Source organism: Lagopus leucura, unplaced genomic scaffold (genome assembly GCF_019238085.1).
Source record: "Lagopus leucura isolate 7727_CA_CO unplaced genomic scaffold, USGS_WTPT01 Super-Scaffold_100002, whole genome shotgun sequence".
In the NCBI taxonomy this organism is placed as follows: Eukaryota; Metazoa; Chordata; class Aves; order Galliformes; family Phasianidae; genus Lagopus; species Lagopus leucura.
In genome coordinates, this window is record NW_024962263.1 from 31,260,515 (window position 1) to 31,276,443 (window position 15,929).

At 40.9% G+C, this 15,929-nt stretch overlaps 1 protein-coding gene across 1 annotated transcript in view; it reads left to right on the top strand.

The window, feature by feature from the left end:
• Positions 1–256: 256 nt before the first annotated feature.
• The window catches only part of GALNT12 (polypeptide N-acetylgalactosaminyltransferase 12), a 45,165-nt gene continuing 29,492 nt past the window's right edge, over positions 257–15,929 (top strand). The window contains exons 1-3 of the mRNA XM_042870215.1: positions 257–639; positions 13,587–13,756; positions 14,430–14,619. Of these exons, the coding sequence (XP_042726149.1) occupies positions 257–639; positions 13,587–13,756; positions 14,430–14,619 (743 nt within the window). The remainder of the gene's footprint in view (positions 640–13,586; positions 13,757–14,429; positions 14,620–15,929) is intronic.

Sequence of the window (15,929 nt, forward strand, 5' to 3'; positions counted from 1 at the left end):
CCGCCCCAGCAGCCCCTGGCCGCCACGTTTCCCTACCCCGCGGGGCGGCCAGGCGGGGAGGAGAGGAGGGAGGAGCCGCGGGCGGCGGAGCCGGGCGGGTTTCCTGGCAAGGCGGGGAATTGGCGCTGGCTGAGTTGCGTGGCTTGTGCAGGTTCGCGAAAACTTGGCCGAGTTCGCCCGAAGCGAAGGCGTGCCTGCGCCCGCGTCCGGCAGAGTGCCCCGCCGGCCCTGCCCGTAGCCCCGCAACCCGCTCAGTATGGCCGGCTTCGTCGGCCGCGGGATGTGCCGGGGCAAGCGGGGACGGGGCTCCCGCGGCGGGAGCGCGCTGCTGGCTCTGGGGCTGCTGGCCGCCCTCGGCTTCCTCGCCTGGCGGCACGGCCCGTCGCCCCGCCGCGCCGCCCGCGGGGCCCCGCCGCCACCCCCGCCGCCCGCCGACGCCGAGCAGCTGCGGAAGCCGGTGTACGCGAAGCCCGATGCGGAGCCGGGGGCGCTGGGCGAGCTGGGCCGGGCCGTACGGCTGGAGCTGAGCCCAGCGGAGAAGCGCCGCCAGGAGGAGAGCATCCGACGGCACCAGATCAACATCTACCTGAGCGACCGCATCTCGCTGCACCGCCGCCTGCCCGAGCGCTGGAACCCGCTGTGAGTACCGCCGGGAGTCGAGAGGCGGCTGCGGGGCGGGGCGAGGAGCCGAGCCCAGCCTGTCCTGCACGGCACGGCTCCGTGCGGCGGCTGCTGCGGGCCAGCAGGTGCCCGGTGACGGCGTTCAGCAGGGCACAGCTCTCAGCTCCCCACGAAAACTCGAGAGCTGTTGGTACAGTATCGTAGTATCGTTTTTTTTCTGCGGACCGCTTTAAAAGCACCGCGTATCTCACAGACTGGAAGTTGTCAGCGCTTGTGCCACTGCTCTCTTCCTTAAGGTAGACGAGGGCACGGCGCTGGCCATGGCGCAGCCCAGGAGGGGCCGATCTTCTCTGCAGGGTGGTGTCAGCCTTTTCTCGTGGCACCGCGCAGATCCCGGTTGTCCCTCGGTTAGGTCACTGCATGCAGTGTACTTTTCCAGCCACTCCCAGCTCTACAAATATTGTACTTCCCAGAATTCAGCTTCACACTGCACTTAAGTATCTCACGCCACACAATGTGAATTGAGCTGTTCTGTCACAAAGAAAGTTCAGGTATATGTTTACTGGGATTGTGCAGCTCTTTCATGATATCTAAGTGCCCACTTAGATGCTGAAAGTTTGTCTAACTTCACACTTTCTTTGTTCCTGGATAATTTGTTGTTGGGACAACTTACCAGAGATAATGGCACCAGCAACTTTAATATAACGATTAGATACCTTAGATGGTTTGAGTTGGCAAACCACAGTTTGGTGCAGTCGTGATGGTGGTGCTGAAAGTTTGACTGTATGGTTGCTTCTGGCCTATGCAAATGCTTTGTTTGATTCAGAGGTTCACCTCCATGTGGCTTATCCTGTAAGCAAGCAGACAGCTGCTGAGAAGGATAGCCTTAAACAAGAGAAAAGGGGATCAACCAAAAGGGGACCAAGAGTATGTGCCTTCAGCAAACTCAAGTCCCTTCCACCTCAGCCTCAGCCAGTTGGTTTCTTTGCAGTGGGCTTGTGGTCACAGGAAACTGAGGAGAAGACAGGGCCCTGTCTCTGCCATAAATTTCTTTCTTGTTTGTGTCTTGAACAGCTGCTCACTCAATTCTACTTACAAGTGTTCTTGTAATCTAAAACACACCCTAATCTAAAACACCTAACTTACAGTAACAAAAAATTGCAGTGAATGCAAGGCCTTTTTACTGTAACTGTAAGCCTGACAGCAGGCTTGTTTACCTTAGCTAGCTCATACCTTGCTCATACTGCCCCTTCTGAAGCAGTCTATAGATGGGACTATAGCATCTACAGAGGCTTAAGTTGTGTTTCTACAGGAAGAGTTTAAGTTGTTTCAAAAAATCACTGCAATTTCTTCCAGACCTTCTGCTGGAGGAAGTGGAAGATTGCAGTTGTTGAGCTGTTGAGATAGATAGAGATTGTTGAGTTGTTGAGATAGATAGAGGGGACAGATTCTTGAAATAATATAAGAAGGCATTTGGATCTTGCTGTGGTGATGTGTTGTTTTTGATTTTAGTACTTGGATGTTGAAATGATGAAGTATCTAAGCCAAAGGATTGCAAAGTGTTAATGACATAATCTTGGAGATTATTGTTTTCTGAAGATAGGGCTGTGTTGTACTGTTTTAGTATCTACCTAGTGGTACACTGAAGTTGTTCATGTATTTCCACACAGTTAAATCTAAATTTGGCAGAAGTATCACAGAACATCTATCCAACTTCCACAGCAAATGTAAAAAAAAAAATTCCCCAAAGACAATTTTGCAATAAAGTTATTACTACTTTCCTTAAGAGGGAAGAACGTTAAAGAGATCCAAATCCAAAAAACACCCCCAAAATATTAAAAAAAGGTATCCACAAGCCTGTCCACCAGAAAGTTCTCTGTATTTCGTTAGAGGCTGTATGGATTGAAATGTCAAGGCTAAGAAATATCTGGTTTACTTTATTTTATTTTGGTAATGCTTGACCAACCAGATAAGCATTTAATGATCTTTATGAACACTGGGGTGATGGGAGAGGCTGTGATGGTAGGAAATGTGTAGTAATGCTTCAGCTTTCCCAAAGTGGTGTGAAGACTATATTTCTAGATGTGATCAGTGAAACTGTTTGGGTACCTAAGGTCCAGAAAGTGACAAATATGCAAGCTTTTTTTTTTTTTTAACTTCATTTGGTTGTTTTTTTTTGTTTGTTTGTTTGGTTTTGTTTTTTTTTTTGTTGTTGTTTTTAAGTGGAATTTCAGAGGAGAGGCAGAGAACTGTGTGCTAATAAGGCTTGGGTCTCTTCTAAGCTTGTTATTTAGAAACTGATAAGGAATAGAACTAGTAATAGGTAGGTGTGATCTATTGAGAAAGACTCAACCTGGCTTTTACCAAGCGTGGCATGTCTCAAACCTATTGGAGTTCATTGGAAAAAAAAAAAAAAAAAAAAAATAGAATATGCTGTTGTCTTCTTGTGATGAGTTCCTTAAACACCTGGGGAGTAAGGTGAAAATTCCTAAATTCCTTGCATTTATAGATAATTGGATAAAGAAGGAAAACAACTGTTTTCTTCTTCTTCTTCTTCTTTTTTTTTTTTTTTTTTTTTAGTGAAGAAGGGTTGTTGGTCAAGTTTCACAGAGACCTTGTTGGACCCAATGCTGTTGGACCAAATCAGCTTATAGCATGATTTCTGTAATGAAATGACTGATGTCATTTTCCAGGCTCTTTGGCCTGAAAGACAGACAAGCTGCTGAAGGGTGCCTACTGCTGAGCCACGGCACTACTAGCTTGATGCATGAGGAGGATGAAGCACCTTGAGCCACCACCTTGCTCCATGAACCTCTTGCTGTGAAGTATAAGGAAGTCCATCTGCTGTAAAGTTCAAATCAAGCATTCATCAGATATTAACAGTACTGTGGCCTTTTTGGTCTGTTCCAGCACATTTTTATGTGTGTGAGGCAAGTCTTGAAATTTAGACCCAAGGAAAATGGGGGGATGGAAAGAAATGGGAGTAAAGATAGGTAACAACCCTTGGATGCTCCTCTGCTCGTCTTAAAATTAATGTCCTTCCACATTCATCAGTGACCAATTTTGAAGGTGTTGCCACACAGAATTTTGACTTGTAAGACTGAGAATATCTAAACTAGTAAGTTTTTAACCTGTTCTGCAACATTATGGATACAAGGTGTTGCTTTATCAGAAACAGATTGCACAAAATTTTCCAAGCTGTATCTGGCAATAGTTACTTATAAAAGATGGAATGGAGCTGTAGAGGCATTCACTGTTGTCCAGCAGTCATGAGCAGGAAGAGGAATGTGGCCTGAGTTTAGCCCTCAAAATAATGTCATATTTGATTATGAATTCCATCAGATGGCATGTACTTTAAAATAAAGTTTCTTCAGCATGAGATGTTTCTCATATGAATATGTCCTTGCCAATATAAATGTTCATATCTTTATTTCTTGTTCTTGCAGACTGCCGTAATACATTATTCTGAGAACTGATTCTTTTTCACTTGAATTACAGACCAGGAAAACGTGACAGCTTCCGTCATTCCTTTATTTCCTTCAGACAGTTACTGCTTCCTTTAACTGTCTTGGCTTATTATCAGTATCTGATAATACCGTGTTTCATCATGAAGAAACTTTTTAGTTCTGTTGACAGCTAGAAGTATATGCATGTGCGTATTTGCATGTGTATACATAAAATCAACCTATGAAAAAGTACTATTTTGGTTAAAGTATTGTGAATAAGGGTGTACAATTTGCCAGGAAATTATGAAGTGGTGATGCAATTTGTAAAAGGCTAGGAGCAAAATATGTGATAGGACTATGGAGTAACAGTTTAGATTCAACTCTTCAGTGGTTCTTCATGTTCAGTGTTATAGTGTGTTCCTGCAAGTTGTCTTTGTTGGGTCCAATTTGGATGGTCTCCAAGGCTGAGTAGTCAGCAGCCTCACTGGGCACTTCTTCAGGGCCACAGTAAATATTTTTTCCAATCATCATATTATCTAGATGAGACAGATTTTCTTCCAAACAGCTATCCTTCACTTCTTGCATTTTTGTACTTGTGAAAAATGAAAAAATGACAAGCAAGCATCCAGTAAGCTACTGACTCTTTGAGAGCCCCTGTGCATGCAGCACAATGGGCTTAGGATAGTGTGTTTTGCCTGCGGCCACTCAGCCTCCCCACAGGCTGTATCTGGTCCTTCAGGGCTTCTCCTGGAAGCTGGGCTGAGGGTCTGTGGAATGGACTGTGTAAGCAGCCATGGGGTCTCTTGGTCAGCTTCACATGATGAATGAAAAATACATTTCCAGTTTGTCTGCTGGGGTTCTTTCAAATTCAGAACTGTTCATAAGGATTGTTCATGATTTTAGACACTCTACCTTTTTTGGAGGAGGAAGGCTGTATTTCTCGTGATGGGATGCTTTGCACATTCATTTCAGAAACGGTTCCCCTGAAATCACACCGGCCTTATTTTGTCTGATTGTAATTACAAAAGGAGAAAGGCGCGGAGAGGGACTTTTGTGCTGACTCAGTATTTTTCACATATTTGGCACTTCATGCTGTCATTCATGGTGGAAGCCTGAATAAGCCCTGTCTTCACAAGCTGAGGGAGTTGTCTTTTCCATCTCCCCTTACCTGGCAAATGATTTTGAATCACTAAACAACCTCCTCCCTCCCTCACCCCCCAGACATTGGAAATGGTCTGCATAATAATTGTCAGCTATTAAAAAAAAATTAAAAAATAGAATTTTTATTTTGAGATTCTGTGTTTTGGAAAGAAAGCTTGTTTTAAGCATGTGTATATATATATGTGTGTGTGTGTGTGTTTAAATACACAGATAGCTTCCTCTATCACTATCACTCTTTATGCCTGTTGGACATGGAACTGTTGAAGCAGGTCCAGAGGAGGGCCAGGAAGATGATCAGAGGGCTGGAGTACCTCCCCTATAAGGACAGGCTGAAGGAGTTGGGGTTCTTCAGCCTGGAGAGGAGAAGGCTCCGAGGGGACCTTCCAGTGCCTGAAGGGCCTACAGGAAAGCTGGGGAGGGACTTTTTATGAGGGCAGGTAGCAATAGAACAAGGGGAAATGGCTTTAAACTGGAAGAGGGTAGATTTAGACAAGATATTAGGAAGAAATTCTTTACTGTGTGGGTGGTGAGACACTGGGACAGGTTGCCCAGAGAGGTTGAATATATTGAAGGCCAGACTGGATGGGGCTTTGAGCAACCTGGTCTAGAGGGAGGTGTCCCTGCCTATAGCATGGCTGTTGGAACTAGGTGATCTTAAAGGTCCCTTCCAACCCAAACCATTCTATGATTCCATGATTCTATGCTATCCCTGAGTTTAGGGCAACAGTGTTGTGCTAAGATTTTTCCAACTTTGAAAACTGCTTTTTCTGCCTATTCTTGAATTCGAATGTGAGTCTCACACAATCTGTTTTCGTACTGTGCTTTGTTTTGTTTACTGTGCTGTAAACATCCAATTCCATTGGCTGCCCATCTTGCTAGCAAATTCCCAGAACAATCTTTGAGACTGGCTTTTCTCCCTCTTCTGCTCTGGGTAGATGTGGCACCGAGGGACATGGTTTAGTGGGCATTGTGGTGGTGAGTTGATGATTGGGCTAGGTGATCCTGGAGGTCTTTTCCAACCTTAGCATCTGAGTGCAGTGGGCAAGCTGCTATTTCCAGGAGCCTCACTCGCCTGCTGCAGTAGCAGCCTGGGCTTTCCTCTCCACCACACTGGAGAGGAAAGCTTCCCACAAGCTTCCCAAGTTTTCCAGTATCTTTAGATGACAAATACAGCACTGAAAGTGGACTCCATGGCGTATTTATCTGTAGAAGCTTGAGCTTGCAGGCACGCTCCTTCCTTGTGAATGCAGTATTTGCATGCAGGCTTCATTTGTTGTAGATGTGTTCTTGCTTTACAGCTCAGCAGAGTCTGAACAGGTAATACTTCTACATACAGGCAAATGTTTTGCATAAAACACTTGCAGCTTTATATGCTTTTACTATCTTCATTATGCTATGGTCATTATTTTGGTGGTTGTTTTTTTTCCCCCGAGCTTTTTTTTTCTGGAAGGGGTAACAAGTAACTACATAAATTATAATGCCATTTAACTACATTGGTCATAATGCCTTCTAGTTATTACTTTATCATTAGTTTGCAGGATTCTTCACATTTGTAAATAGGTTTGGACCCACACAGCTGTGTGTGACTGGGATTACTCATTCCTTCCTCCTGCGGTTATGTGGAGGAGTAATACATCTGCTGCATTACTGTTTTGTTTGTTTGTTTTAAATCAGCAGGCTTGTGTTTTGTAGCAATACAGAACACAGGGATGCTTCCATGCATTTGGTATTTTAGCATGCACGTGCTTTGGTATTTTTGTATATTTTACTGGTCTTGAGATATTGTTTCCTATTTTCCTAAAAATGTGCAAATTTTCTTTATAGAATCATAGAACGGTTTGGGTTGGAAGGGACCCTTTATCATTTTGCTTATATTTAATAGTTATCCTCCCACATTTTCCAGTAGAAATCACAGTATTATCTCTTGACTGTTCTCCTTTGCAACTTCTTACAGAGTTCTTCATCTTCCTCTGACCTCTAGAAGACTGCTTGCTTTGAGTTGGTTTTGTTTTAATGTGATGCAGTTTCCAGATCAGTGGCAGTTAAGCACAACAGATGATTTTTTCTTCTCTATTTTTTTTTCAAACTGTGATTTCACTATACACTGTGTCTCAGAAGTCCAGGTGCATCTACACCCTGCTGCTTGTGATGATTACAGTAACTTTCAGCTAATGTATTGTCTTACAAAATGCTTTTCTTGTCTTGAATCAAATTACACACCTAAAAGTATTTTTTTTTCAGTGTAGGTGTATGAAATCACAGTTTTCACCTAAAAGTAAATTTTTGAATATAAGTGTGTGGAATTGTACAGCTTGGTACAAATGTTAAGTGTGTCTCACAGATTTGGAAGAAGATTGCAAGCATGGGTAACCATTTGAACAAAGAGTAACACAGTTTCAAATCAGCAAAATAAAAATACTTAACAACAACAACAACAAACAAACACATTTTTTTCCTCATATATACATGTGGCAATGCCTTCTTACCTACATCCAGAATCTGAGCCAGAACTTCTACAGGTTTCTTAGAGGACTGTAGAGAATGTAAGCTGTACAGGTGAGCCTATGGATGTTTTTGAATCTGTAGATTTTAGGACCTGATTGCATTACAGACTCATAGACTGTGTTGTGATCTTGGGGGGAAAGGGGGTCTTTGCATCATAGTTTGTTCCAGACGGGAGCAGGTGATGAGTGGTCTGATCTCTATCCCTGGTTTGTCCTGTTGACTCATTTCAGCCTTGCCCAATTAATTTGGCTGTCCTGGCAGTTATCAGCAGCAGCTTGCAGCTCTCTGCTTTGCTAAGCAGGGCAAGGCACACCTTCCATAAGGTGTGTGGAGGTGTGCAGAAGCAAGTGCAGTCTTTGCATTCTTTGCCAGGATGAGGCCTTGAGGCTTCTTAATTTTTAAGCAGAACTGACACTTCCTCCAAGGTGCTTTCATCTGAGAAAATATATTGGGCTGAAAAAGTGAGTGATGTTTGAAGGAGATAAGAGTAACCTGATTTATATCCTTTAATTGCATTGAAAACATTGCACTTACACATCTAGGATTTTGATTTAATAGAGCTTTGTGGCTTTTGGCTTATAGATTTTATCCATAGGTTGCACTCACCTAAGGAGGACCAAGGAGGGGCCACTCAAGCACAGATTCATCCTGGAGGAGGTCATAGCCTCAGTAGCAGTTCAGGTTGGCTCAGAAAGCAGGGCTGCACTCTGTGTTGCACTGAGGAGCTTGAAGTGCTCATGGTTGGAGGGGAGAGAGATGGAGAGCAGGACCCCAGCAGGGCTTAGTGCTCTGCCTCTGGGAAGCATTTTGTCTTGGCAGGCTCTCACAACAGTACTTCTGCAGTTTATGGAGTGGAAGTAAAGAAGATGAAAGGGGATTTGGATGCCTGCAGCTGTTGCCATAGGTGTGGATCAGCTGTATTTTCTCAGAGCCAACAAAGTGCTGCTTTTGAGCATACTGCTCACTAAATGGGCACCCTTTAATTCCACACCTCAACCACGTCCAAATTAGGAACTTCTTGAGAGAAGAAGAATCTTGAGCTTCCCTATGGTTTTGGGCATTCATATAAAAAAAAAAAAAAAAAAAAAAATGTCAGCAGTCTAGAAGAATTGTATTGATGCAGAGAGCTGAGAATAATTGCAACATCTTGATTTTCACCGGACAACCTTTTTTTCCGTTAAAAAATGTTCAAGTCTGTCAATTCTAAAAAAGAAGTATATATTTACAAAATCTTAAATAGCTTGTGAGCAGACTGTATTCCTAACAAATTTATGAAAACTTTCACTTACATTTTTTTTCTCCTTAAAATATGAGTAGCTGGGCATGTAGAACATAAAATTTGGAAATGTCTTGCACTGAAGCGTGTCAGCAACCCTACTTAAGTCATGGCAGCGTGCCTGCTGTACACACATCCACACTCTCTCTCCCTGCTTAGAGATACACATCTCTGAGAACAGCTCCTTACACTGAAATAAATTGAGTAATTACGTTAATTGACATAAATGTTCTCCAGAATAGCCCATTGAATTTTTTTAGGCATTTCCTGCCTGATGTCTCTTTAGTTTCTAATAAATAACCTATTGCAATGCTTACTACCAGAAAATTTTGTAGTGTAGTAGATGCCAAGGTTAAATTATTAAACTCATCAGCCTCACAGTCTCAGACTGTGAATTGCAAATGCAGAAGGAGAAAGCCCAAACCTCACAAGACGTTTGATTTATGGTGATGCATCTTTACTTGCATTGTTTTAGGTTTCATTTGGGGAAATTATATGTTTGAGTAGGTGCAGTAGGGAAAGATCCAGGAGAGATGGAAGACAGTGAATGTTGTTCTAAGTTTGTGCTTGCTGAAAGAAAGATGTGTACCAGCATTCTCTCTCATCTCATCTAGGAATATAAAAATTCATGACTGAATACCATTTAGATTTTACTTTTTTTTTTCTCAGTGACTGATCCAGGTGTTGTAATTTTTTTTCAAAATCACCCTGAATAAGAGACATCTGCTTTCCTGAAGCAATACCCTCTCAGATACACACTTTTAAAATTTTATTATGTTTTTAAATATATACATATATGTAGTGCTTATCTCTGTAAGTATAAACAAAGTAAAATCCCTGTAGTTGAATAAGGTAATGAGAGAGTAGTTGTATAACGTATTGGGTGTGTATTGTTTTCATGACAGACCTATTTTGTTTATTTTCCATGCTTAGAAATGTCAAATTTACAAGCAGCAGCTCATTTCTTTATGCCTACAAGGTGTTTCTATGAACTGTTTGGTAGTTGTGATAGCAATGTTCTGGGTGGTGTATCAGCCAGCAGTAGGAACTGTGGGTAGTTTCCTCTCACTTATCTTTAGCCATGGAAAGTGAAGCATCTGCCCTACAGTTAAATCTCTATTGACAGAGAAGAGGTGTGGGCCTACAAAGACCTGTTAGTCTATCCTGGATAAATAGCCTAAGAAGGGTGAAAGGGATTGTCTTTGTGGACGCGCAGAGCTGGCTGAAGGACAGTAGAAAGCCTTCAGTTGGCTGCCATGAAGCACGGTTAATCTGCTGCTATCATGGAACCTGTCCTGGGCCTGGTCAGTGCTGGGCATTTGGGGGTAGCACTAACGCACGCCTTAGTCAGGAACTGAAAGCAGCTTGCAGTATAGATAGTATAAATATATGTTCTCTAGCTGCAAAAACATATTTTTGGGCTACTGTCACCAGCTTATATCTTCCCTGTCATTTTAATGACATATTGTAACTGACTTGGGTTTGTTTTTCTCAATAACCCAAAGTAGGAGTGAAATGATTCACGTAGAAAATAGATGCTTGGATACTTGGGTGACACATGGGGAATAAAAATACATCTGGAAGCTTGCAAGGATGAATACAGAAGATACACTGTGAAGATGGTTCTGCTGTAAGTAGGTGCTGGAAAAGGGAGAAGATGACCGGTTTTGATATTGAGTTTCCTATCCTTAGTCTTTTCTTTTTTAAGCTTCTTTTTCTTTTTAGGTGTCAGTGTTTACTGTAGATACGTCTCCTGTTTAATTATTCTGCAGCAACACCTTTAAGTGTTTTTATTTCCGAGAATTACAATGATTTCCTTACCTCGGTGTATTTCCAGGATTTAAATGCTTTAGGTTTATGATCTTCACAATGGCATTATTTTCTAAGTCTGAGCAAAACTCTCTGAAATTTCCTTCAATACAGAAAGATAAGGAAAAGAGCACTTCATTTTAGCAACAGTGTTTGAGACTAGTAGCGGTTCAGTAGTAAGCTAGTAATGGCTATGTGTCTCGGAAATAACTTACAAGGTGAACGTGTGATTTTGCACAGTAGCTGAATGATGATGATTTTTTCTAATTTTTTTGAAGTTGCAAAATGTCACTTACTGCATATGTGGTGATTATTTTTTCCCCACAAATGAACGTAATGCACTAAGAAGCTGAACTTTGTACTGCTCTGCATGTTGGAATATGCCAACAGGTGATGGAGGCATTCCTGTTAGGGGGATGGAGAGCAGGCACAGGCAGCCTGAGCAGTCAGCTCTCCTCCTTGCCGTGCTGATAATAGGTCACTCTTCTTTACAAAATGCTTTTCCTCTTAGCCTCTTTCTTGACTTTAGCCTCTTTCTTGAGAAATATGGGCTCTGGTCTGCTCCATAAGAGGCTGACTTTTTTCCACAGCCTCAGTAACACTTGATGGAGGAGGCAGCAATGCATGATGAATCAGGAGCAGTCTGGGGACTGCTTTGTTCTCTGCCAAATTATGTTTCCTGTCTCCAGCATGTGATTTTCAGGCAAATTCATTGAAGTCTTCAATCTATAATTAGGCTTATAAGCTTCTTTAGACCTTTTGGATTTCTTTTCTCTTTTCGCATAAGGGAATGCGACTTTAATATTCCATGAATCTTTTTGATACATTTTCTGGAGAAAACTCCCCTGGAGGTTTTCTCCTATTTATTTCTTCTTTCCTTAATTTTTCTAAAATGGGTAGGTAATGATCCTGTTTCCATCAAGAAATGAACTGAAATTACCTAGCGCAAGTGATTGTGATATATAACGGCATTTTTTTTTTTTCTGGCAGTAATGGGCATAATTGCTTTACAGTAGGCTAAAGAAAATATGTATTTCTAAAATTGGATTCGTGTGGTTGGATTTTCTGCGTTGATCTTAGAAGAAAAAAAATATATATGTTACTCCATGAACATCTGGCAAAATAAACGACTTCTGTCACCAGCCATGAGTGTGAGGCAGCTCTCTGTGTGCAGCGTGTCTTAGCACTGGTGCGGTCTCGAGGGATGAGTGCTCTTCTTCGTTGTGTATGTATGTGTGTGTTTGTGTATGCATGGATATCTTATATAAAATGAATGCTGTTACATAGCATTCTTGTCATGTTTGAGAAGCACACGTCTGTGTTCCTCCTCCACCCAATCATCATTTCTCCTATTTGCTTCCTCATTTTCAGGTATTTATTACAAAAGTATTCTACATCTTTTTTTTTTTTTTTCTCTTGAGAATTGTGATTTTAGATTTATTTACCCAGATACAGACATTTTCTCTTAAAACACCCCAGATACTAAAAAATACTACCTAATCTTTAAATAAATCTACAAGAATTCTCTTTTTATTGCTATCACAACAGCATTGCAGTTAGTAAATGTAGTCTTACTGTGCTCAAGGTAAGCAGTTTTCATATCACTGTCTGTGTGTTTTGAGGAATTTTGCCTCTTGTAAATGGGACTCATGGATTTTGCTGCCACATTTGCTCCTGGTCAGCTCTATTTTCTCCCTTCACTGTGCTTTGGATAACTTAATGATCACCTGTTTTGATTGGAGGGATACCCTACATGTTGTTGTACCTGTTGGTACACAGTGATGTACAGAAATATGTCTTTCTGCCCCTCTCATCTTCCAGGCAGTAAGCTGAAGGCATAGGAAGCCTCTCAGGTCTCTAAACTGCTTCTGTTGCAGGGTAGTAAAACTTTATACGGCGCTTGAGGGAAAGGGAAACAACCATGCTAAAAACAGTCATTATTTTAAAATTACTTCAGACTAGGGGAATCCTTATACTCTTGGCTCATCCAAAATTCTCTTGGCATCCTTACGTTCATTTAGAGAAATGAATATATATATATATATATATACACATACATACATACATGAAATATGAAATACATATACATACATACATATATATATATATATATATGTAGGAAATCCATTCTGGAACTTAATCCAAAGGTTTGCAAATGTGCTGGCTCTCCACAGAGCCAAAACCGTGCATTTTTATGACTGTGTTTTTGTGATTTCATTATTATATCTTGGCAGTTCTGTGGTCTTCCCAAGTTATGCTTTGGTGTACATATTTCATACTTACATGACTAGTGTGGTTTTTTTGTTTGTTTGTTTGTTTTTAATATGTTTCTGTTTCTTCACAGTTACATTTTTACTGTCTGGCACTTATTTTATTTTCCAAAACACAGGTTCTCAATAATTTATGCTGTTTTTACCGTACTTCATGTTTTTATTTTTCCTTTTTTTTTTTTTCCTTATTTTTTTCTTTCTGTAATTTGCAAGGCATATTTTACCCACTGCTTGCTCCTGAACTTGGAATAATTTTATGCATAGACAGCTACTGCATACACCAGCCCAGAATGCCTCCTATTATTTTTCTATTTAGATAATTTTGGGAGTTGCAGAATTCTACAGATATTTGCATGACTACTCCTTGTACTCACAGTTTTGTTAAGTTCCTGTAGGTATTCTTCTTTTTAAAGGTATAAACTATTCATTTGATAACAGTTTTCTAAAAACTGACAAGTGTTTTTGCACTTGTACTAAATGTTGTCCCCTTGCTTACAGGTGCAAAGAGAAGAAGTATGACTACTATAGCCTGCCCAAAACTTCAGTTGTGATAGCTTTCTATAATGAGGCTTGGTCAACACTTCTGCGAACTGTTCATAGCGTTCTTGAGACATCTCCAGATATACTTCTAGAAGAAGTTATCCTTGTGGATGATTACAGTGACAAAGGTACAAAGAATAATTTTAAATAATGCTGATTTTGTTTTGTCCTTCTATTTTTTTTTGTCATCTAGTCCATGGGCGAAAAAGATCTGGTAAAGCACCATAACACTCTGCAGCAGAGGTATCTAGCTGAAAAATGTTTTGTCTTTTGGAAGCCAATGAAAATTTCAAGTTCTGTACCACATTTAGTTTTGAATGGGGTGTGTTTGCTTTGTTGTAATGTGAATGCTTCCATATGTGTATAACTACAGCCTTGTTGGAGGCATTCCACCTGTGCTCATTTGAGCACGTTTCAATTGCTCCAAGATTGTTCTGGTGTCAGTTATAATAAGGAGCATCCGAGTTGTCTGTTTCTATGTGAATTATGGAACACGTAACAATGCTGTCATTTTCTATCACAGGTGGATTGTGTTAAGAATAAAGCCATAATAATAAAACCTTGTGTTAAGGTAAAACCTTCACATTTGAGACAAAATTAACAACTTAGAAGTGAGAAACAGAGCAACTATGAAGCATTCAGTTTCTTAAAAGGAACCAATTTTTGTCCATTCTTATCCTTTCTTTGTGTAGATAGAAAAGCACCAACCATGTCATATAATGCTCAAAAAAGAGCGCTCTTTAACATGCTATAAACCAATCACTGCAGAACTGTATATATGTTTTTATGTCATCACTATAGACCATTTAAAGGAGCCTTTGGAAAACTATGTGGCTGGCTTACGCAAGGTGCGTCTTATCCGTGCGAACAAGAGGGAAGGACTGGTTCGAGCTCGACTGCTGGGGGCTTCTGTAGCTAAAGGGGACATTCTGACCTTCCTGGATTGCCACTGTGAATGCCATGAGGGCTGGCTGGAACCACTTCTGGAAAGGTATAGTTACATTCTATCCAGACTTTGTGCTGTGGCAGAAGGAAAAGAGTCATTTTAGCACATTTCTGTGCTTCGCAGAGGAAAAATCACTCTTCACAGACTTTTGTCAGAGGTTATCACAGTCTGGTCCCTCAGGCAATTTTTCTCTTGAAAGAGAGCTAGAAAATAGAAGTCTGGAGCATGAAGAGTTTGTTTGTTTTCTGTGTGGACCAGGCTGCTTTTTTTTTTTTCTTCAGAGGAGTGAAAACTTTGTTTTCAAGGAGGAGAGTCCACCTCTAGCTGTGAAACTGCCTTGAGAAATGGGGATATCAGCTTGAGTGGTGGATAAGAAGATCATCTCAAAAGATGATCTGAGTCATCTTTTTTTTTTTTCAGGACGAGGTGTACAGAAGCAGATTGGAGGAGAAGTCAGTAAACTCCATCTTCCTTGTCTGAAGATGAACTAGGCCATCTTTTCAATCTGGTTGTGATACAAAGCATCAGAGGGGTAGGTAGAGTAGAGAGGAATTAATGTTATGTCAGCACACCATCTGTGCTGAGATACTGTAATTTGAACTTCTGTTGTTTTTCCTCTATATTGCAGATCTGCATAGTTTAGAAAACTTCCATTAATAATAAATATGTTTGGGGAAAAAATGGCAAAAAAGAAACCAGACACCACAAAACCAAGAACACAGAATACTGGTTCTATGGTAAAAGTATTTACGTTATACCTTACCCATACATAGTCAGTAGCCAAATAACTCCTTGAAGAACACTTTTCCTACTGTATATCCAGCCAATGGAGCACCCCACTGCCCCATCACAATTGAACAGTTTCAGTACCTCAATCAGATCGCTTAGATACAGCGTAAAGGAAATGAACTCTCTCAAAAACATTTTAAAATGAACAAATAAAAAATCATTTGCTCAAGGTGAGTGGCATGATTTGCATTCTGTAAAGGTGCCTTCTCAGATATTGTAGACCTCAGAGAAAGGCTAGAAAATCTAGCATTACGCAAAAGTGGGGTGAGATTGTCAAGAGGAAAACCCCATTTTGCATTTGAGATTGTATCTGGAATAACTATTTTATTCTTAAAATTGTCATATTTATTCTTGTTTTTGTCTAAATTTCATGACAGGTACATTCCAGATAAATTTCGGTTAACTGTACAGTACAGATAATGTGAAGAAAGACACAAGTATAAAAATCAAAGAATAAGTATGATTTTAATGACTGCTCTTTTAAAAAACAGCATATAGCAGTGGAGTCATTTCTGTAATGTCTTCACATTCTTTTTGCGAACCACTAGATGGTAGTCTTGAGAAGC